General features: G+C 40.1%; 2 protein-coding genes across 8 annotated transcripts in view; both read right to left on the bottom strand.

Annotated features, from left to right (window-relative positions):
* Positions 1-2,309, bottom strand: part of dip2ca (disco-interacting protein 2 homolog Ca) — a 155,469-nt gene extending 153,160 nt beyond the window's left edge. For 4 of the 7 annotated variants that reach the window (XM_079806512.1, XM_079806514.1, XM_079806513.1 and 1 more), the window contains exon 1: positions 1,927-2,309. In XM_079806512.1, coding sequence (XP_079662638.1) covers positions 1,927-2,005 — 79 coding nt within the window. In that variant the 5' untranslated portion in view covers positions 2,006-2,309. The remainder of the gene's footprint in view (positions 1-1,926) is intronic. The other 3 variants (XM_079806515.1, XM_079806517.1, XM_079806518.1) reach the window with 1 other exon arrangement.
* Positions 2,310-5,019: 2,710 nt separating this feature from the next.
* Positions 5,020-22,632, bottom strand: larp4b (La ribonucleoprotein 4B). The gene is made up of 16 exons (XM_079806936.1): positions 18,949-22,632; positions 18,554-18,701; positions 18,313-18,468; positions 18,067-18,148; positions 14,790-14,926; positions 14,553-14,656; positions 14,350-14,460; positions 14,188-14,241; positions 13,880-14,086; positions 13,689-13,798; positions 11,673-11,918; positions 11,451-11,499; positions 10,953-11,135; positions 10,403-10,587; positions 9,618-9,717; positions 5,020-7,286 (listed from the first exon to the last, which is right to left on the bottom strand). Exons 1-16 carry the CDS (start codon positions 22,501-22,503, stop codon positions 7,023-7,025), a joined length of 5,691 nt encoding a protein of 1,896 aa, XP_079663062.1. The 5' UTR covers positions 22,504-22,632; the 3' UTR covers positions 5,020-7,022.
* Positions 22,633-23,178: the final 546 nt, after the last annotated feature.

Genomic DNA, 23,178 nt, shown 5'->3' with positions numbered 1-23,178 from the left:
GATCATCAGTGTCTAAATCGTAACACTTAGCGGTGGGTTTAGTACACATATGGCTTTCTGGAAGACACTAAACACAAAGAATATCTGAGATCTGATACACCCGTTAAATCCACTGACTGTGATTTGTTTGGTATGAAATGATGCTGCTTTTCCCTACACAGGTTTGCGCAGTGTGCTTAGGATCGTTTGGAGATATAGGCCTGCAACTTTGAGGCAGGGTTAACAAATGGCCTTAAATGGTTCAGATCTACACACAGCAGACAATCGCACATGCCACACACACACACACACACACACACAAGGACCAGGCACTAGAAATTCCTTGCCACTGTTGCCTCTGGCTTGGCGTGCTCAGTTGGGGACACTAAATTTTTCTATCGAAAAATATCGAAATAAATCTAATTATTAAACTAAATTAACCATATAAACTAAATTACTGCTCTAATTACTGATCTAAAGCCCACACTGTCACTGTATGATAATTGAAATGAACTGATGACATTTTTTCTCCAGAATGGCTAGACGGCTGAATAAAATTATGCTGCATTATTTTCCTGTTTAACACTGTAAAGCTGCTTTGAAACAATCTGCATTGTTAAAAGCGCTATATAAATAAAGTTGACTTGACTAGAAATAAAACGGAAAGCAAATAGTTCACACACACACACACACACACACACACACACACACAAGGACCAGGCACTAGAAATAAAACGGAAAGCAAACAGTTCACTCAATTCAGTTTGCTTATGTCAGATGCCAAGATACTCAACATGACGAATGATTGAAATACTACATGCCTGTGTTTCTGTCCGACTCCAAATTCTGTGCAAAATACACAGTGATGCATACAAAAATATACCAGCTATATAATTGGTTTGGCGATACTGATTTTTTTAGTTATTTCCCTAACCAATATTATTTACTGGTAGATCCAATATTAAAGATCTAATAACCAATTAAATTCAAAAGTGAGTTAAAAAAAAAAAAATCTTTTTTTTACAAATACTAAAGAATATGCACAATTTTAAATTAGCGGTGTCAGTGTGTTTTTATTATTGCAGTCCAATACTTATTTAGATAATGTTATCAAAAGTTAGCCATAAAACGGTTTCCTGCATATTTCGTTTTTTAATGTTTGAAATGCAATAAGAAACTTGGCCGCAAAAAATTTTTTATCAATAATTTCTGGTTCTGTTCAAAGGATGCAGCATCAGAACAGCTTTAAACTTTTAAACAGCATTGTTGCTGTCATGACAAGAGCATACCTTTCCTAATGTAGGATTCAGATTTTTTTATGAATCCATAATTGAATGTCTCTAAATTTATAATTCCATAAAACGTTCATTTGAATAATAATCCTGTGCAGAAGGCAGCATTAGACTGTCAGTGTCTTTTTGTGGTATAACTGCAGCTTCAGATGCAGCTTTTGCAGTGTAAAGATGGCATATATGGCGATGCAACTGCTTGTTTACCTAAATGCTGGTGTACTGGAGACGTTATACTGGCATGAATAACAACGCAGCCACAGATATTCAAAAATATTAACGGGTGCATGAAGATTCCAAGGAAGTATTTTGACCGTTGGTCTCTAGGGAACGCATTTTCAAAATCCTAACGGAAAAATCAATTCTGAAGTCTTTGAATGGTTTCCTCAAGGTCAAATAGATGCATTGTAACAAAGAAAATGCGACGGGAAATACAGCAAACGAACGAACGCACGCCTTTACGAACACAACCTCAGTGCTGCTGCTGCTGCTGCGGGGATAATAATTGGCTCCAACATCTGGTGTTGGTTGTGTTGGTATGGTGGTGGAGGTAGTGGTGGGCTTTAGGGTGGGAGGAGGAGGAGAGGGGGCCGTTAAAGTATCCTCCGCAACAACCGTATTGTCGAACGAAATAAGTCATTTAAAATGTCAATCATACCTTCGGATAACTCCAGCTCCAGCTCAGCCAATCTGGCCCGCACTTCCAATGGAAGGGGCAGCGCATCGCGATCCGCCATTGTCCGTTCAAGGGGGTAAAAATCACTCTCGTCCTCTTTCTTCGACTCTTTCAGCGCTGCTGCCGTTTCTCCGCGTCGCAGCGGTGCATAAGGAGGGCTGTGGGAGACGCGTGTCCAAAAACAAACTGTTCTGTGAACGGTAGTGCTCGGAGATTTTCTGTCCCTCTCAACGAAGCCCCGCCATATCTGAAGGGCTCCGCCGTTAGAGTCAGCAGTGTAAGATGTGGACTGTCAGTGCGGTGAAGCTCGCGGAGCGGCGTGTATGTGTGTGCGTCTCTCCCAGCTTCTCTCCCTCTCTTTCTCTGTCACTCTCTCATGACGCAAGGCGAGTGTGTTTCTTACAGCCGCGAGGGGGCGACAGAACTCTGTTTATGTTTCCATAAATAGTTCTTAAAAACTGAGAATACCAGGTTATATGTATTCAATATATATTTTTATTATTATTATTATAAATAAACAAACATACATGAAATTACGAAATAAAATAGGATAAATATTAAAAGTGCCGGTAAAGTGGCTAAAACAAACGCTGTTCTTTTGAACTGTCTAGAATACTGAACAAAATGTATCTAGACAAAAAATAATAAGCAGCAGAACATTTTGTAACATTGATAATAATAATAAATGTTTCTTTGAGCACCATAACTGTATATTAGAATGATTTCTGAAGGATCATGTGACACTGAAGACTGGAGTAATGATGCTGAACATTCAGCTTTGCCATGCTTTCACAGGAGTAAATTACATTTTGAAAGAAAACAGGTATTGTAATAATAATATTTCACAATATTGCCGTTTTTCAATAAATACAGCCTTGGTGAGCATAACTTTTTAAACATTTAATAAATGTACCAACCCCAGACTTTTCAACGGAAGTGTAGGCCTATATATCAAAAACCATTTCATATGCAACATATAAAGAAGAAATAGTGTCCTAAAGTTTGAGATCACATTCAAAATCTTGAAAGTTAAGAACTTTAAAACAAAGAAACATTATGATGTAAAATGAAGAAATATTGAAGAAATCTGCACTATTTATTTTTATGTCACTAATCAAAGACATTTTTGTTCTTGCTTTACACAAACTTGGGAGTTCATGCAGCTTGAGTGCCTTTGTTGTCAAATATGTAAATATGTTCTTTTTTTTTACTTGGTGGTATGTTCGTTACTATCGTTATACGTTGTTGTGAGTGAAGGAATAAATTGATCGGAATAATTACGTTGTTTACTCTTTCTTGTTTATGTGACCTCTCTTTCCTTGGAGTCACTATTTTTATGACAGGTTGTAACGTTGTATATAATTCATGTACATTTTTAGTGTAACATTTCACACACACCCATACACTGATCAGGCATAACATTATGACCTGGTGAAGTTAATAACAAGCAAGTGAATATTTGGTCCTCAAAGTTGATGTGTTAGAAGCAGGAAAAATGGGCAAGCTTGACAAGGGCCAAATTGTGATGGTTAGACGACTGGGTCAGAGCATCTCCAAAACTGCAGCTCTTGTGGGGTGCTCCCGCTCTGCAGTGGTCAGTATCTATCAAAAGTGGTCCAAGGAAGGAGCAGTGGTGAACCGGCGACAGGGTCATGGGCGGCCAAGGCTCATTGATGCACGTGGGGAGTGAAGGCTGGCCCGTGTGGACTGATCAAACAGACGAGCTACTGTAGCTCAAATTACTCAAGAAGTTAATGCTGGTTCTGATACAAAGGTGTCAGAATACACAGTGCATCGCAGTTTGTTGCGTATGGGGCTGCATAGCCACAGACCAGTCAGGGTGCCCTTGCTGACCCCTGTCCACCACCGAAAGTGCCAACAGTGGACATGAGCATTAGAACTGAAGATCACTAGAATCACATTTTCTTTTACATCACGTGGATGGCCGGGTGCGTGTGCGTCCCTTACCTGGGGAACACATGGCACCAGGATGCACTACAGGAAGAAGGCAAGCCGGAGGAGGCAGTGTGATGCTCTGGGCAATGTTCCGCTTGGAAACCTTGGGTCCTGCCATCCATGTGGATATTACTTTGACACGTAGGCCTACCACCTACCTAAGCATTGTTGTAGACCATGTTCACCCTTTCATGGAAACGGTATTCCCTGGTGGCTGTGGCCTCTTTCAGCAGGATAATGCAGCCTGCCACAAAACAAAAATGGTTTGAGGAGCTCATCAACGAGTTTGAGGTGTTGACTTGGCCTTCAAATTCCCCAGATCTCAATCCAATCGAGCATCTGATGGATGTGCTGAACAAATAAGTCTGATCCATGGATGGACCTCACAACTTACCGGACTTGCTGCTAACATATTGGTGCCAGATACCACAGCACACCTTCATGGGTCTAGTGGAGTCCATGCCTCGACGGGTCAGGGCTGTTTTAGCAGCAAAAGGGGGACCTACACAATATTAGGCCTGGTCGGTGTGTGGGTATGTATATATGTGTATGTATACATATATATATACACATACATACACACACACACACACACACACACACACATATAAAACATAGCATACCCACGTTATATACAGGACGTCAATCGATGGATATGCTACATTTAAGTATTAACTATTGTTCTCAGACTTTTTCATTGATAATTCTGTCGGTTGCATTAATACTTCAGATGGTATTTTAACTGCATACTGAAATAAAAGACCTTGAGATCTCTTTTATTCGTGTAGTGGCAAACCTTTTGTATTTGAAGTCGGTTGATCTCCATTATCACCGATTATATCACGCCACCTTGTGGTCATAAATATGAGCAAACGTTGAGAATGAAAACACGACTCTTAAAAGGATGGTTCACCCTGGAAATGGAAATCCTGTAATTTACTCAACCTTTAAGTTGTTCCAAACCAGTATGAATTTCTCTATTGTGCTGAACACAAGATATTTTAAAGAAAAATAAGGTTTGGAACAACTTGAGGATGAGTAAATGACAGAATTTTTATTTTGGGGTGAACAATCCCTTTTTAAGTAAAACAAAACAGGCCTACTAAATAGACAGACAATTTTTCATTAACATTTATTTATTATTTTTTTCCCATACAGTTTCTCATAACCAATTTTAGGGTACCTTTTTAACATTTTCCAATTATTTACATCTGTACAGAGAAAGCACACACACATACAAGTATATGTGTATGTATACATGTACTACAGTTTAGACTACAAGCATTTACACAGAGGAGAACAAAACAAAAACAAAAAAATCCCATCTCAATCCCAAAAGTATTGTGCTACACAAATGTAGTGAGGAAGGCTTCGGACGCCTCTACCACATCATCCTTTTTTTTCTACACTTAGGGAATTGAAAAAGAAACTAAACAAAAAAACCCTCCAAACTGTCATCTAAAAAGTTAAGGCAGAGACATTTTTTTCAAGTTTAAATAAAATTCAAGTTTTTAAACACTGTTAATTTATATGTGATGTTTCTTTTTAGTTTGTTTCTTTTTTGAACATCTTGATGGTTTATGTAATGAAACCATTACTTCAACCATGGTATGCTTCATTTATTGATGGAAAAAATTATCAGTTGCATTCAGAGTCAGAAAAAACAACAAAAACTTCTTTTTTTTTGATTAACCGAGAAAAAAGAGGTACTCACAGGGAAGATACAAGAGAATATAAACAACGGACGCCATGACAAACATCTCAAAGCATTCTGCACGTGCTCCACGCTGCAGGAAGACATCGAAACTAAATAAACGGTCTGTCTCGCTCGGCCCAAGACGGTTTCAAACTCGGATGAGAACCAATCAACTGAACTAATGAACAGCATGAACGAGAGTGACACTGAAACGCAGTCTGCATAAAAGGAGAACCCCCTACAAAACAACACTGGTCCATGTGCTGAAGGCTCAGATCTTTTTGCTCTTGATGTATACGTCACTATAGAAAATGTACACAATCCCACTCATATAGTCGTGGTGATATGAAAGCGAATCTGTGAAGGTTAAACGACAGACGTTGGTGCATGTTGGTGACTTTCCCTCTGTTAATATAGATAAAAGCACCAAAGAAACCATGTGACGAACCATAGCACCACACCAGGATAACAAACGAGGCTAAGAAGCAAATTATATATCCGTCTATCATTTAGATCACAGCAGGCTAGGCACATGAACACTTCACCCTCGCCACCTGAGGACTTAGCAGTGTGAAGATCTTCCCGAATCGAATGAAGAGGCATCAGAGTGGATTCTTCCCAAACAACTGGCGAATAGGAAAAAAAAAAAGGAAAAGAAATGATTCAGCAAACCAATGTGTGCCATTAAAAGGTTAAAAGGAAAAGGGAAAAAAGTAAAAGAAAGCATGCACACAAGAACAGGTATACATACACCTGCTACAATATCACATCAGTACAATTTGATAGAGGATTAGCATGTAAAAAAATATTTCAGAGCTCCGGAAAAAAACAAAACGTCACTCCAGTGCTGGAACATCTAAACATAAAAACAGAACACAAAACAGATTTACACGAAAGTCTCACTCATGCAGTTGTAATGGCTGGCACCGCCGAGATTCACGTACGGAATCGCACCAGTACCAAGACACTCAAGGTTAGCAAAATTATATACATATCAGTTTTTAAAAAAAATGAAAGAAAACACAAACAAATTAAGTGTTTCAGGAACAGCACTATTCAAAAATCAGTATTTCCTCCCAACAGCACTATTTGAAGTTTTAACCCCAAAATAAAGTTGAGCTCTGACCATTTTTTTTTAAATAGTTAATTTCCAACTGGTGCTGGTTCATTAATCCCATTTTCCTTGGAAAACAACAAAAGATCTTGAAATTGGAAAAACAAAACGACAGAAAGGACAACAAAAATATTCAGAGAACCCTTATGCACAAGTGCTTTTGTCTGTAGGCCCTGATTCCAGTGACAAGCTGTCTGTGTGTGCACTCACAGAGACCGTGAGATAAGAGGGACTTTTTTTTCTTCTTTTTTTTGGGAGCAGCCCTGACAAAGTTTTCGTTCCCATTCGTTCCTGGAAGCAAAGCGGAGGCTCTCAGGATTGGTTGAAGGAAGCTGTCGTTCCGCCGCTCGCTCGTTCCCCGGCGCTCTGATGAGATTTCACTGTCTCTCTGGGACAAGCCGTCGCCGCGGATTTGGCAGGTGCGGGTGCTGATTCTCTGCATCTGCGTTCTGCCGAGTCAGGAGTCTTGAGGTCTTCGGCGGTGGAGCTGGGAGGACGGGGATCCGCTGACGGCTGCTGTGTTGGTGCCTCTCTTATCCTCTGACAGATCTCCGCGTAGCTCGGCTTCCGGGGCTCCTGGTCAAACGCAATATAGGAATGAAATGAATCAATTTAGGCAATCAATCTCGCATAGTTGCATTGTGAAATGTAAATCATAAAAATCTTTGTAACAGAAATATAGTATGATAAGGCACAAAGTACATGCTGAACAGGATGATTTTTCTAAGGCTCATTAAAACTGCATTTATTATCAAAATATAGTAAACACCGTATATATTATGATTTAAATTAAGGTCTTTTCATTGAATACATTTCAAAATGTAATTTATTCCTGTGATGCAAAGCTACATTTTCAGCCTCATTACTCCAGTCTTCTGTCACATGATCCTTTCCGAAATCTTCCTAATACGCTGATTTCAAGAAATATTTCTTATTATCAATGTTCAAAACAGTTGTGCTGTTTAGTGGAATCCTTTTTTTTTTATCAGGATTCTTTGATTAATAGAAATTCAAATATATATTTTTGGTAACATGAAACGGTAAATGTTATTTTAGGCCTTTTTGCCTTTATTTAGATAGGAGCGTAGTAGGAAATCATGGGAGAGGAGAAAGGGGCTTGAGCTGGGACTTGAACTCAGGTCGCCCGAAATGGCACCCTATGTCAGAGCAATTGGCCACGTGGCTTTACTGTCACTTTTGATCAATTGAATGTGTCCTTGCTGAATAGAAGTATTAATTTATAGAATAAAAATCTTTGTGATTAGTTTAAAGACTACTGCTCAAAGTACTGAAGGAACTGATGCAATAGAGTGCAACAGTTCCATATGGCATATCCTTCTGTAGAAGCTACAAGTCAGGTGAGCTCAATAGTGTAAAAATAGTGTAACTGCTGAATTCCTGATAAAGAACAACACTAACCACAATCAGAGGTTGTTTTTACCATATTAAAAGAAATCATGGCATAACGCTTAACAGAGACCACCAACTCCAAAGAACCATTTGTTCCATGGAGCGCCTCTCCCTTTACTCAACAACATGTATAACTAAATATACCTAAATACGAAGATCTAAAAATAAAATACACAAGTCACTTCTTACTGTACTTTTGATTTAGGGGTGTAATGGTTCAGATTGCACACGGTTCTGTTTGTATCGCGGTTTCGATATGGTTCGGTATTTGCCATGTTCAGGACTAAAGGACTACTGTCAAATAAAAATAAAGAAAATTGGAAAAAAATATTTAAACACAAGCAACAGCACAAATAAATACAACCGAGAAAAGATACCAATAAAATAAACAGTGCTTTTCAGGTTTTTCAGATAGGTCTAACATTATTCAATTTCTGTACCTGAAAACTAAAGTAATCAAGTATAAAATAACAACATTGCATAATTGACTATATAAATTAACAACATTGCATAATTGACTATATAAATTAAAGACTAATCCATAGTAAACTCACAAAAGCTATTCAATCAAGAGCAGTGAGTTATTTCCTTGTCTTTTGTTGTTTGACATTAAACATAGACAGCAGTAAAGGCTGCTGTCCCTTTAAGGGCCTGTACACGAGTTCTTTCGCAACTGTATAAATCCAGACCGGTTTCACAGACAGGGCTTAGATTAAGCCAGGATTAGGTCTTAGTTCAATAGAAGTTTAAGACTCTTTAATAAACATACCATAGAAAAAAGCATTACTGGTGTGCAGTTTGAAGCAAAACAATGGAACTGACATATTTTAGGATTTGTCAGTGCAAGTGACTAAGTTAAAACAGCCTGGACTAGCTTAAGCCTTGTCTGTGAAACCGGGGGTTTGTCTGTTAGGATATGTGTGTGAATTAGTCCATTCAAGGGCAAGACTTGAAAGAGAACTCAATATTTGCGCACTGTCCGAGACGTGTGTGCGCTTTGGATTAGTGCACAAACAAATATTCTCACAGTGTATTCTCAAAGTTCTCATTCGAGTCTACCAACTTTTGAATGTTTAAACTGGCAATGCTTCAATGAGTTTAGTCTAGAACGCAGATAGTAACGTGTGCCATTCAGGTCTCACCTGTGCCCGTGCGATATCAACACCCGGGTGATGACAGCGAAAGTGACTCGTCATATTAGAGTATGCAGAACTCGCATTGAACAAAGTTTACAAAGATTGACTGTATTGTCCACGTTTTTTTTATTAGCACTGTTGTAATGTAGTTTTGGGGAGCCAGCATGCGTATCCTTTGACAGAAACATATATAAGTGGAACTGTCTATTTTACACGTTAATTTCAACACACCATATTATAGATGTGTCGTCAGATTGAGTGCAAGTGCGTGCCAAACCGTAGGTGTAGAACGGTACAGTTCGATTTTTTTACAGAGAACCGTTACACCCCTATTTTGATTAAATCAATTACTAACACTTACGGTCATTGGATTGCTCAGCGGTGCGGTTTTAGCAGCTTGTGTATCGGAGCATTTCTCGGCAGGTGTCAGCGTCTCTTTAGGTTTTTCAACAGTTGTCAGGCTGTAAAATACAAAAAAAAGAAAAAAAGAAAAGGAGGTGCATACATTAGAATGTGCCATTTTCTACGGTTTACAACATTTATTTCTTTCCCTCCCATGCATATAGTCAATGTTATTTACAGCAAAATCAAGTGATTATTTTACCAACAACTAAAGCCGTTTTGCTACTGTACTTTTAACACTTTATATAAATGTTCTGTTAAGATTAGCTAAACTCATTATATGTGATAGTAACACCACCTCAAAAAAAAGAAAAAAAAGTGTTGACAAGTACAATAGGCGTTTATCTCAAAGAAATCTTGAAACCTTTAAAGTGATGCAAGCTAGTTAATTTGGAATGCCACGCATGAATATATCCCCACATTCTGACAGAATCTTGAGAAGTCGCACCTGTCAATGTGACAGCTGTAAACTTGCTTTAGAAGAAAACCAAAAATCAAGTAGTAAGAAGGCCTTGCTCCTGGCTTTTAAGCCATTAAGAAATAATGTAATATACACACACATGTCTGTGAATCATTTTGAGTCTTTGAGTCTGAAAGTACAGTTTTTAAAAGACAGTGTGGTTAAAATGAGCAAAATAGCTGATCGTTAGTTAACATCTGACATCATTTGCAACATCTTTAAGTGAAAACTGATTTGTCACATTTATAGATTAGCTATTCATAAATATACATAAGAAAACCCACTTTGAAAGAGCTGGAGAGGGCAAGTGTTGGTGGTCCACTGGGGTCTGAGCAGCAGGAGCAGGAGCAGTAACGGGAACAGGAACAGGAACAGAAGCGGGAGCGGGAGCAGGAACAGGAGCAGCCTGCACAGGTTCTTTGGTGGTCCCTGAGATCACACGGCTGGTGACCACATCCTTATTTAGAGGCTGTGGAGAGACAAAGAGGCCTTTGTGAAACTCCTAAGGCAAGGACAGCATGAACAAACATAACAGCTGGACAGCAGGAACTCACACACACACACTTACTCGCTCTAAAGCACTCAAAACACCCAAGGACTTGTGCTTGTGACTGACAGCAAGGTCTGCTGTGAACATGGCATTCCATGCTTAGTGCAAGTTAATGTTTAAAAACCCGGAGCATATGTCAACTTCTCTAGAATTCAAATAATTTAAGCCTGAGATTTATTATAATTTAAATCTTCCTTTTTGAATTTCAAAATATTAAAAGATAATTTAATGATGCAGCACTTAAAACACAAAAGACACACATTAAGGGCTGAATGAAAGGCAACCTTGTCTTTAACCGCTCCGGCGACAACATCAGACAGTCGGTTGTCAAGGCTGTTTTCAGTTTTTACTTCAGGCTTTAGATTTCCTGCAGCTCCAGGCAGAGGAGGGAAGCTGGACAGGCCCAGCTCAAAGCTGGGGGACGGGGTGCGCTCCTGAACAGGAGGGGGCGACTGTGTTGCTGCTCTCTGTTGTACACACAAGTGAAGAAAAAGAGTTAAAACATGTACAAAATAATCGAGCCTGTAAACAAGAGGCCTGTTGCACGAAGCTGGTTTAATTTGGGGCCTCTTTTACTGAATTTGTCATTCAAATCAATATTTCATGTCAATGTATTTGTTAACTTGGCTGTGTAATAAGTAAAATGTACATTTATCCCCTGCGGATTGACTGTATATTACATTTCACTGGAAGTATATCAAGTTTTCTATCATAACAAAAGCAAAGCTAAACACAAAACGCTTGTCTATGCAGTGTTAGCTGTAACAAAGCAAATCACATACTGGAAACTTGTTGTCATCTCTCCTTTTCCTGTATCCATAGCCGCCCCTTCTTCAAAAGAAACAAACAATCAAGATTAAGCAATAAGGAAAAAATGACCACAATGTCTTATGGAAGAAGCTCTACAGAGCTCTACAAGCTTACCCCCTCCACCCATCTTGGATATTTAATTACAACAATATGTATGAAATTAATAAACAGCTGGTACAGATGTGCAGTGTTACCTTCCACGGCCCGCGTTCAGAGAGTAATCAGCCCCGTTCACTTCCATCCGTCCACTTCCCACCTGGTCCCGCCGTGGATACCCTGGACCGCTCGGTAGTCGAGGTCTGCTTCCCAACTGATGAACCTGTGGAGGCCGCGTCCCATTTGGGACTCTCTCCGAAGGGAAAGTAGAGAAAGCAGCAGGGTTTTCGAGCAGGGTGGTCCCACGTTCTGTTGTGAGTCGAATGTGGGTTTTGTTATGGCTCCTGTTCGGATGAAAAGATGGTTATACTTAGCTTTGACTCAGTTGAAGCTCTTCAAAAGATCGAACGTCACTACACTGACACAAATCGGTTATATTATGGGCTATATACCACCGTTCAAAAGTTTGGTGTTGCTATTTATTTAAATCAAAAATAGAGTAAAAACAGTATTGTGAAATATTATTAGAATTTTTCTATTTTAATATATAGTTCAAAATGCAATTAATTCTTGAGATGGCAAAGCTGAACTTTCAACAGCTATTACTCCAGTCTTCAGTGTCGCATGATCCTTCATAAATCCGTCTAATGGCTCGTTTCCACCAAGCAGTGGGGTATGGTTCAGTACGATTCGGGACCGTAAACCCTGATTCGGCTTGCGTTTCCAGCACCAACAGTACACTTATGATAGGCGTGGTGTAGCGATCAATGTCATTCTTGCGCAAAGAAAAAACAGGCGCAAGTGACCATTCTTTGTCAACTAATCAACGTTCTGCAGAGTCTAGCTACACCCTTTAGTACCGGACTACTGCGCTAGGTACCCCAACGGAAGGGTGCCAAAAAAAGTGGTCCGGTTCGGGTACCATTCACAACTTCTGACAATGGAAACGGCAAAAAATTTGTACCGTACCAAGCCTTACCGCTCAGTGGAAACGAGCCATAATATGCTGATGTTAAAGGGGGGATGAATTGAGAAAACAACTTTCCTTTGAGCCTTTGGTATATAAAAGTTAATCGTGACATAAGAATATCCTGTACGTTTCAGAGCTGAAAACGTCCTTGTTAGTCAAAGAAAAGCTTTCATTTACACCAGACCCAAAAAACGAGAGATCTCACAATATGTCGACCATTGACGTAATAGGACGCAAAAGCACCGCCTCAAGCCCGCCCACCGACTCGTGGAGGTAAATGGGTCGTTCCAGAGCAATAAACATGCCGGTTCCAGCTCACGTGCATAAGACATTGCGTTTGTTCGCTTCATTTCACCGCGGAATCGATTGTAAACAAGATAGAGGTCGAGACTGGATTTGCAGACATTTTGAGATTAAAACAATGCTGTGCCTTCTATATTGGATCCGACAGGAATGATGCAACGCACTTATGTGAGTATCTTGCGCGCGCGCATGTGTGTGTACGGTTCGCGGGTTATATTCACTGATGTTCGGGCGAAATGATACAGAAATATCATTCCAATCAATCGCAGGTGGATGAGAAATAAATCATTGTGTTTGTTTGATAAAGATATTTTTCGAGCCCTGTGAGTGTTTCTCCAGACGCTTTCAAAACAATTCCTCACGTGTACTGACAGGGGAGCGGAAACTCATTAAATATGCAAATCTTATCCAATCCTAGCCGTGGGCGTTTATTTCCAAGTTTTCAGTGCAGCACGCCCATCAAAACCGATCGTTTTATCAGAGAGCCTCAAAACCAAGGCAGAAAATAGCCTATTACTTATTCATTATGAGGTTTCTGAATGTAAAAACCACGCAAACGTCATAAGTTGACCTCAGAAAACAGTATACATTTTAAAAAAAAAAGCCAGTTCATGACACCTTTAAAACAGTGGTGCTGCTTAAATATTTTTGTTAATCTTTTAGTACATAACACATTTTTATTGTCATTTTTTATCAAATGTATGTGCCCTTCCTGGATAAATTCATTTTATTATTAAGTTTACTATAAAAGTAAATATATTTTTTTTTAAATTCCTACTCACAGCAAACTTTTGAATGGTAGTCTAAATGTATAACAGATGTTTTCACTGTAACACTGTACCTGTTGTTTCGAGGTTGATATTGTCTGACAGTAAGTGGAGATGTTGCTGATTTAAATGTCGGAGAACCAGCGAAGCCGTTAATAAACGCAGGGCTGGGAAATGGAGTAACCTGTTGATAAGACAAAACCTGATTAGTACTAGTACTCTATTCGGATATTTCTCAGAGCCAAACAGATCACATGGCACTTACCAGAGTTGGGTCCAAGTAGCTCTGGGTAGCTGACCAGCCCTGAGGCGTCACCAGTCTGTAAAGAGGAAACTGCTGCTGTGCTCCATACACAGGTGGGATGTAGTAAGGGGTGTAGCGCTGTTGGACATTTGAGGACACATCCGCAGGCCGATACCCGTTCTTTGGCACAAACGTATTGACGGCAATGGCCTTGGCCTTTATTCTAGCCTAGGATAAAACAACAACAACAAAAAAAGTGTTTAAACTGCTGGTCATGATTCATAAATTACATTTAAAAAAGAACCCACATACACAGCAGTGCACTCTACCTTTATCGGCTTCCCTTGAAAAGTTTTCACCTCTTCTCTGAGATACTGGTATGCCTGAAAAAAAGTGATGTACGCAAACGTTTAGCAATAGGAACCAAGTTTATTAAAAATCCTGAGGCTGTATTCTGAAATGATTGAATCACAGGCAATAAAAACACTTACCAGCTGAGCATCTGCCTCAGATTCAAAGGTAATAAACCAGTTGTCATTGTAGGCAAACTCACAATTGATGAATTTGGGCAAGTTATCGCTCTTAAAGAGCGCTTCAACTTCCTGTATAAATGAAAGCCAAATGTCATATAGATCAAAAATAAGGTCAGAGCATTAAAGATCTTATTAAACAAGAGCGATGGCATGATGTGTACCTCCACAGGAGTGGCCTCGGGAACCTCTCTGAGAATTACAATGCAGCGGTTTTGATTGGGCCGCACTTTCTCTCCACATTTGTCCACTTGAACGAGAGGCAGTGCTGGTGAATCAAAAATGCATCATTAAGGTCAGACCGAACTGCTGTGTGTAACCAGCCCCATTTTGAGAGGCTAAAACAAAAAGCCACACTGCGACCCATAAAAGTGGTCTAATGGGGATTAGTTTAAACTCACTTTTTAAGATGTCAGCAATGAGATCGACATCAGTGGTGAGTTTCTTGATTTGATCAAGGTTTGCCAGAGTCACTATTGGCACATACTGGTCACTGTCCATTTGCGAGATGAGGTACATGTCGTTGGCTAGATTCTCCCTGGAAGTTGACAAAAGTCTGGTTACCATCAATCCTACACTGGATTTCACTACTGTTGAAAAGTCAAAGGGTCGGCAAGATTTTTTTTTTAAATGAACACTTTTATTCAGGAAGTACACATTTGTTCAAAAGTGACAATAGAAGACATTTTAAAAAAGATTTATTTTGCAAATAATCTTTTGATTATATATTCATCAAAGAATTCTGAAAACAATGTATCAAGGATTCCACAAAAAATTTAGCAGCACAACGGCTTTTAACATTGATAAGAAATATTTCTTGAGCAGCAAATCAACATATTAGAATATATTTTATATTTTTTTTATCAAATATATGTAGCTTTTATGAGCATAAGACAATGATCCCAAACTTTTGGAAAGTAGTTCATTTCCTAGCCCACACTGAGGTATTTGAGGTTCTTGTAAGCATACCAAAATTCAAATGCTAAACACTCCAAGTTTACATTTACAGCATCGGAATTAAATATTAATAGTTGAAGCTGAATGAAGTCATTGGATCTCAGTCACTAACCGGATTTGTGTGTGAAATCGGTGTATGCACATTTGAACAAACAATTCATGATTTATCAATAACTTTCATTCAAAATTTTAGTCTAAATTCATGAAGAAAAATAAATAAGTAAAACCAACTGAAACCACATGTAAAACTCACATACTCTTGAATGGTCCTATAAACCTGTTAAGATTAAATTTTATACACATTTCATCTTAAATAAATCATCATACAGACACTGTGTGTGTGTGTGTGTGTGTGTGTGTGTGTGTGTGTGTGTGTGTGTGTATATAGTAAAAAAAGTAAGTGTGTTACAGCTCAAGCTGCGAGTTTCTGCAAAAAGATGCAGCTTCGTGTTATGTACAACTGGCTAATTAGAGTTCTGTAATCTGGTCCGTATTAAAAGTGTTTTTTGCATTTTGACTTGTTTTGAGGATGGCACTCATGGCATTACTCGAGGATCTTGCTGCGCATGCTCTCAGCGTGTCTTTAGGGAGCGTCATGATTGCTGAGAGCGACCAGAGGGTGTGTGGAAAGCCCTTAAATGGACATGGTCTGGTCGTGTTTTATGCAAATTACCAACCTCATGCACACAGTCGCTCATTTAGAATACTCGGTTAGGTAGGTACCGTGTCAAGAATATGTTAAGTTTAAAAGGCTTGCTTTTTTTTTTGCGAACCTTGTAACCTAGCCTTGACCTTCAGGCCAGTACACGTGACAGGACCAGTTAAAAAAAATTCAGGTCAGCTTAAACGTGATCAGTTGTGAACAGGACCTAAAATTAACTTTGCCAATGGCCGGTGACTGAAAAATTACCAGCCATAAATAATTTTTACCAGCCATACGACAGTGAATTCAGTCAAGAGCAATGAGTGATTGTTCTGTCATTTGTAGCTTGATTAACATTAAAAACACAGACAGCAGCAGGAATATTAGGCTGCTGTCACTTTAAGAGCTGCACCCAGCATTATACCGTTACACATGCGTTTTACAACTGTTTACGTTCAGTTTAGACATAACTGACTAAGAATTAAGGCTGTACGATTAATCGAAAAATAATCTAAATCGACATTCAGAACCTCTAACCGACCTATTTTTCCCATGTCGGTTATTTCGGTTTTCACGTGACTCCGCCCCGTCAGTCACATCAAGTGCAGTTTTTCAAGGCACACAGAGATGCAGGAGCAGTTATCGGTGTTTATAGATGCCCAGAATCACTATAGTAACTGCATGTTTTACACAGTTTATACGGATCAGTTAATTGCTGTTCTTATAGCCTACACACACACACACACACGCACGCACGCACACGCAAGCCCCGAAGCCAGATCGCTTTCACTTTCGTGCTCATGAAGTTTGTCAAGTACATGCGTTTAAAGGCTTGCCAGTTTCAGCATTTAAAACGATTGTGCACTATTCAAAACCAACAATACGGAAAACTTATCTGTTCAGTGCTCAGCTTTTTTTCTGTGACACAGAGAGCAGAGCCGTGTTGCGTCTCTGACAACGTGCGCGCGCCCTGAAGGCAGACCTCTTTCACCTGCGTCCTCACAAAGCTTGTCATTTGTATGTGGTTTAAGCCCTAACAGTTTGAACATTAAAGCGAGTTTTGACCATCAGATGTGTATTATGTTGAACTAATGCCTGATATATTGTGACAAACGAGCACTCAGACAGAAGCTCGCACATCACGTGAAGATCGCGCACAGAAACGGTGTCAACGCCGTCCTGTGACTAAAGTAAAGTCATTAAAGTAGCTTAGAAACTCAACCGTTATAGGCATACATTTTAATACCTTTGAAGTAAGTACAAACCACAGCTTCATAATGAATAGAGACGGTATAATTCACACACACCATCACTCTCTCATTAATGCATTCAGATAAAATAATGTAGGCCTACTGAGCTAATTTATCTGTATCTGATGTACAACAAACAGAAATCTGCCCCATAGACAATAACTGCTGAAAGTGAACGGTTTCCTTCAAGTATTTTAAAATCACAAAGAAATGCACTTTCATTAGAAAAAAAATCCACCTTTAATAGTAGAAAATATTTACAGTACAAACCTTATCAGTGAACTTACTCAAAAACCTTATGAGGGCCAAAAAAAACAAAAAAAAGAGCAAAATCGTTCATTAATCGAAATCGAGGTAAAATGTTCAATTAATCGAGGTTTTTATTTTTGGTCAAATCGTTACAGCCCTACTAAGAATACTTGCCAAGACAGGTATTTAGACATCATCTTGATTGAATATGTCTGTTCAAGCACAAGACGACATGAAAGAGAGCTCAATTCAGTATTCACTCTCTGTCTTGAGACACGGATTTCTTGGCGCACAGAAAACTTCCCACACCACGCAAAAGTACCGAATTGAGTTCCCTTTGGTGTCTTCGTGAGCTTGAATATTTAAATTGGCAAGGCATAAACATACGTGCCGATGCAGCATTACCCCGTCAACTGTCCCGAGCACATCCACATTTGTTCACGCTCACAATTTTGCATTGTTAGAATTCATTCAAATGTTACATTTTTACAGTTTTATATACTCGCCAACGCATGCGTCTCATTTGCCGCTTAGCAAGGGTTAATTTTAGGTCCAGGTTGTGAAGATGCGTGTAATTACCTGGACAGGCAGAACTCCAGTGTTGCCTTCAGTTGTTCCCGAAGGTCTTCTAGCTGTCTGGAGGAGTCTGAATCGTTCACTCCTGCACAAAAGAATAAATCAAATGATCAATTATTTAAGAATGCTATAGTTTAAATTAATTCTTAATGATTGTGGTGTCTTTTGTCATAGTAAACATGCATAACTGTAAACAACTGCAATATGAGCATGTTGACAACAGCGAACAAAAGACCAAAAGGATATTACCTTTCATACTGGTGTTCTGGTTTGACACAATGCCCTTCTCATTGGCTGAGCTTCCCATGTACACTGATTCTGGCTGCGCTGCAAAGGGCAGTTCTACAGAGGTAGATACCTGCTGTTCCTCATTCCAGTTCCCTTTGTCTTCACTGCTGTCATAACCTAGCATGGATAAAACATACAGATCAAAACCTCTTCAAACTGATATGGTCAGTATACTGAATTGAAATAATTTTTGGAGGTTTACCTCCTGAGATGCAGTTTGGTGGGTCATCGGCCGCATCTACCCATGACTGCTGAGAATCTGGGCAGGTTGTAGCAGAGGCCTCTGGTTTAGGCATGTAATTTGCCCATGCCTTCGCATTGGGATTGAGGTCTGAGATCTTGGACGATTCCTGTAAAAAACAAAAAGAATTGGGTTATCAATTGGGCTGAGAGCTGATTCAATATCTTTACAACCAATCCACCCTTAAATATGAATTTGACTGCATTGCATAAAATTGAAAAACTAAGTAGCATTTGCAAACAAAAAATGTTTTATATGGAATGCACTGATATTCATACATTTTTAAAAAATGTGGCAAAAGTGTCCAAATAACTATAGGGCCCACTGTATAACCAAGCTGGTTACAGAGTACTCACACATTCACTATAAGCATTCTGCCAGTCCCATACACAAGATCCTTCGGTCGCTAACAGGTTATAAGGGTAGGGTGCCATGAAACCCATAGAGGTCTGGAAATCCTCTGGGCCAACAACAAGGTTAGATTCTGTATCCTGTTCAACATTTTGCATGGCAAGGCTTGCCTCAGAGACAGCATGGTCCCAAGCTGACACCAACGCACATGCCTCCATTTGGTTATCACAAAACAGGACATGTGGCTCTTTAGCCCACGCCGGAAGGCAGTGACTAGAGTCCACCTCATCGCTCAACTCTGATTTCCCAAGAAGGTCTGACACCATATTCAGCATGCCTTGCTCTCCCTCCATTTCATCCGAGCAGCCTGAGCCTTGAGGGTTTTCCACCTGCACAGGAACTGTGAACAGATCTTTATTGAGAAAATGTATCTCGTAAGATGGCGTGGTGGCGTAAATATCAACCTGGTCAGGCTCTACTGGTAACGGAATTGCTGTATTTATATAAGTGGCTTTATCACTCATATCATTAACAGTGACTTTCAAATCAGATGGATCAAAGTCTAGAACTCCAAGACTGCTGGTTATAAGTTGGGAAACATGAGGCACGGTAGTTGTCAAGCTCTCAACGGACACATAATTGACGCCATGGCCTTGTACGGCACATGACTGTGCCTCTCCAGTTTCAAGTGATAGTCCTGCAGTACTCATGAGAGGAATGCCGCAGTCAACAAGAGCTCCTTCTATTTCCCCCATATCTTGAAGGTCTCCACGCTTCTGAATAGATGTAACTGAAGATCTTTGAGTGTCATTGGCTGGCCGTTCTGAAGAAGAGTCCAGGTAATGGCAAGCACTTTCTCTCGTGCGGTTTATTGACAATGAAGTGCAATCGAAGGTCTCCAATACTTCAGATTCGCATGGCGGCTCAGACAGTGTATGCACATCACTGCTAGCAGAACAAAAAGATTTCAAACAGTCATTGTTATTCCCATTATTAAGGCAATTAAGCAGCTCTAAAGTTGGTATGAGTCCCTGCGGTTCAAGTTCTGACATTTTGGTTTTGCCATTCTCTGCACACAAACAAATCTCACCCAGTAGCTTTTGTTCATCCTCACTGAAGCATTCACTGACAATATGCGTCTCTTCACCATGTTGTAAACAAGTCTCTCCTATTTCACCGTCCATGACTTGCTCTTGTGCTTCTGCAGGCAATTCGCTTCCCAATCCAACTTGTATTGAATAACTCACTGCAACGCTTTCTGGATGTTCTTTATTACAGGTATCATTGTTCAATGTTTTAAAGCAGGTGGCATTACTCTGGGAGAGATCTTCCTCAAAAGAACAATCAGAATCAGATACAGGCAGAGTGTTTGTGTGAACTTCAACAACAGAAGAACTCGAAGAACGTACATCGTGATAACCAGCTTCTTCACATTTATGAGCGACTTCCAGCAACTGCTCAAAGTTCAAAAGAACATTCGTAGGAAGTGGACTCATGTCACATGGTTCAGCATCTGTAAAATTTGCATTTGGTTCAACATTCTGTTCCCTGTTTGGAATGTCACAAGATTCTGACAAAATCTTTGTCTGGTCAGTGGGAAAATCACCACAAGTGTAGACATGTGTGCTCGAAGTCATGTCCAACTCGTCTTCCTCAGCATGACAAGTAAGATCTACACAAATACTTTCTGCATGAGATGGACTGCTCAAACACTGAGGCACACCAGCAACCTTGAACATGTCAGATTCATTTGTCAGCCCTTCAATCTGCAATATACTGCACTGGCCAGGAATCAGAATGACCTCCTCCTGCATTGCTATTTGTCTTGGTTCAAATTCAACTCGTGATTTTGACAGGTTGTCTTCTTTATCAGAAGCCAGAGGGGTTTCAGAGCAACAATGTATATTATCAATGTCCTCCGTCTCATCTAACTTTTCTGAAGCAGTGCTGAAAGCTGATAGAGCTTGGGGCGTTTCTTTGTGAGCTTTCTCAGTGGGGGTTTTCTTGAAAGCACATTGATCGGATTCCTCAGTAGCGACTTTAAAGTTTAGAAATCTATGAGAAGAAGAAATGGAGTAATCAACTTTATCTGACACAATCAGTTTCTTCTCCTCCTTTGGGTCCATGGATTCTCTATAATCACCTTTTCTGTAATGATTTTCCAGTTCCACTTCATCCAGAGGACCATTTAGATTTTGCTGAGGCGGTCTCAACATTGATTCATCAAAAACTGTGTTGTGCATGTTGAGTTCAGAACCACTCTCCAGATCTGTGGCCTTGTAACCAGAGGTCACATAAAGATCATGGTTGTTAAGCATGTCAGCAGGTTCCCCCTGTGGTGATGTGGTATCTGTGTGAGACTTCAACATTGACATCTGTCCATTTCGCACCAGCAGATCAGGGGAGAGTTGATCAATGCGGTCCTCTAAAGCAGTGTAGGGAGAATGTTTGTCCTCTGCATCTTTACCTGATGTGGAAATGTCATTTTCAGATAAAGGCTTCTCGTTTTCTTGGGAAGGAAATGCTTTTAGAAGATCTGGGAGTGTTGCGTGTTCCTCATTTGGAAGGTCTACATTTACAGGTAGACTTTCAGAACCCCCTAGAGTTTTCTCTGTGGGACCTTTTTCTGTTTGTTGTGCAGCTGTAATTTCATGTGACGGCCCTGAACCCGATATTGTATGGTCCTTTGGGAGTGATGAATTATCCAACAAAGCCTTTTCAGAGACAGCTGGTGCGCTTGCGTACCTGACTGCGTCAGATTCAGTCACGGATTGTTGCCCACCCTCGCTCCCAAGATCCTCTAAATCAATCAAGCAGATCCTGTAGAAACTCTGTTCTTTTTTAAAGCCACGGTCAGTGATTAACAGTCCAGAATTTCCCTCTTCTGAGTCATCCAGATTCATCGAGCCCCCGCAGCATTGCTGTGGAGTGGACGCAGGTTTTGACTGTGCATGCCTCAGTGTATTAACTTGTTCCTCTTTTGCAATAAAGGAGAGACCAGAGTGTTGATCCTTTGAAATGCATAACGGACTGATGTCCAGGGTATTTCGTCTGAGGATGGCGTTCTTGCTCTTGCCCACTCCAGTTAAATCTGTGGAACGAGACTTTTGACCATCACAGAACCATTTTGCTCTCATTATGGCATTTTCAGCTATTCTCTGTTTCACAACATCCAAAGTTTCAGTTTCCTTAATTTTGCATTGGTCTCTACCGTCTCTCCCCATTTTACTAGCATTTCCTTTCTGGACTGAAGCCTCATGGATATGTGGATCGCTGACAGGTTGGTCCCAAAATTCCATCCCTTTCTGTATGCTGCTACGACCTTCTTTAATGAGGTGGAGACCTGCTGACAAGTTTGTGGAGGAAGCATTACAGCTGGTATCTAAAGCAGGGTTCACGTTCCCATTTTGAGAAGGCTTCTTGTCGGCCAGATCTGCGACAGACCAAGCACAGTCTCTGATGTCTTTCGATGTGGAGCCCTCAGGAATGGCCGCCTGAAGGAGACTTGTTCTCTCGCTGGCAAGGTTAGGATTCAATTCTTTGCTGAAACAACACCCCATATTTTAATTTATAAACGGACGTCTATGCAAACCCGTGAACAAAACTTGTGTAGCTCCTCTCACAAGCTCCTCAGAGAGGGAAAGAGAGACAGAGGCGCACGCTATGGCTGCTCACCCCCTCCCCAAACCAAAAATAGCACATTTAAAATTATACAGCTGACTCACATGGGCCCATCACTCAAATGCAAAATCTCCAATGATTGGTGCTTCACTGGACACTGTACTTGGATTATATGAATGGGATCAGCAACTTGGCAAGGTCCCAAAACACAAGGGTGGTTCACACAAACGCAAAAGCCCTTTCACAACACCCAAAGCTGGGCAAGTCTCTTCGTTGGTAGGTTTTTAAATCCCTAATCATAATTACTTAACACACTTCAAAAGACTAACTTACAATATGTAGCTTATACTTTACCAAAAGGGGAATTTCTTTCTCCTTTGCTTCCTGTGACTGCTGCACCTGTGGCTCCACGATAGTTTTTCCTTCCTGGTCTGAAGTCATGAGCTGTCCAGGTTCTAGCTCCGAACGCAGAGCTCTCCAGACCACCAGGGAACTGTGGATGAAGAAACAAAGAACATAAATCAAATTACAAAAATCAATTCCATTGACAATATGCAAAGCAACTTACAACTGGGGAGCATCACAAGCAATTTGTTATAAGAATCAACAATATT

Source organism: Gobio gobio (assembly GCF_949357685.1).
Source record: "Gobio gobio genome assembly, chromosome: 23".
In the NCBI taxonomy this organism is placed as follows: domain Eukaryota; kingdom Metazoa; phylum Chordata; class Actinopteri; order Cypriniformes; family Gobionidae; genus Gobio; species Gobio gobio.
The sequence above is the reverse complement of the archived record's forward strand: the minus strand, read 5'-3'. Positions and strand labels throughout refer to the sequence as shown.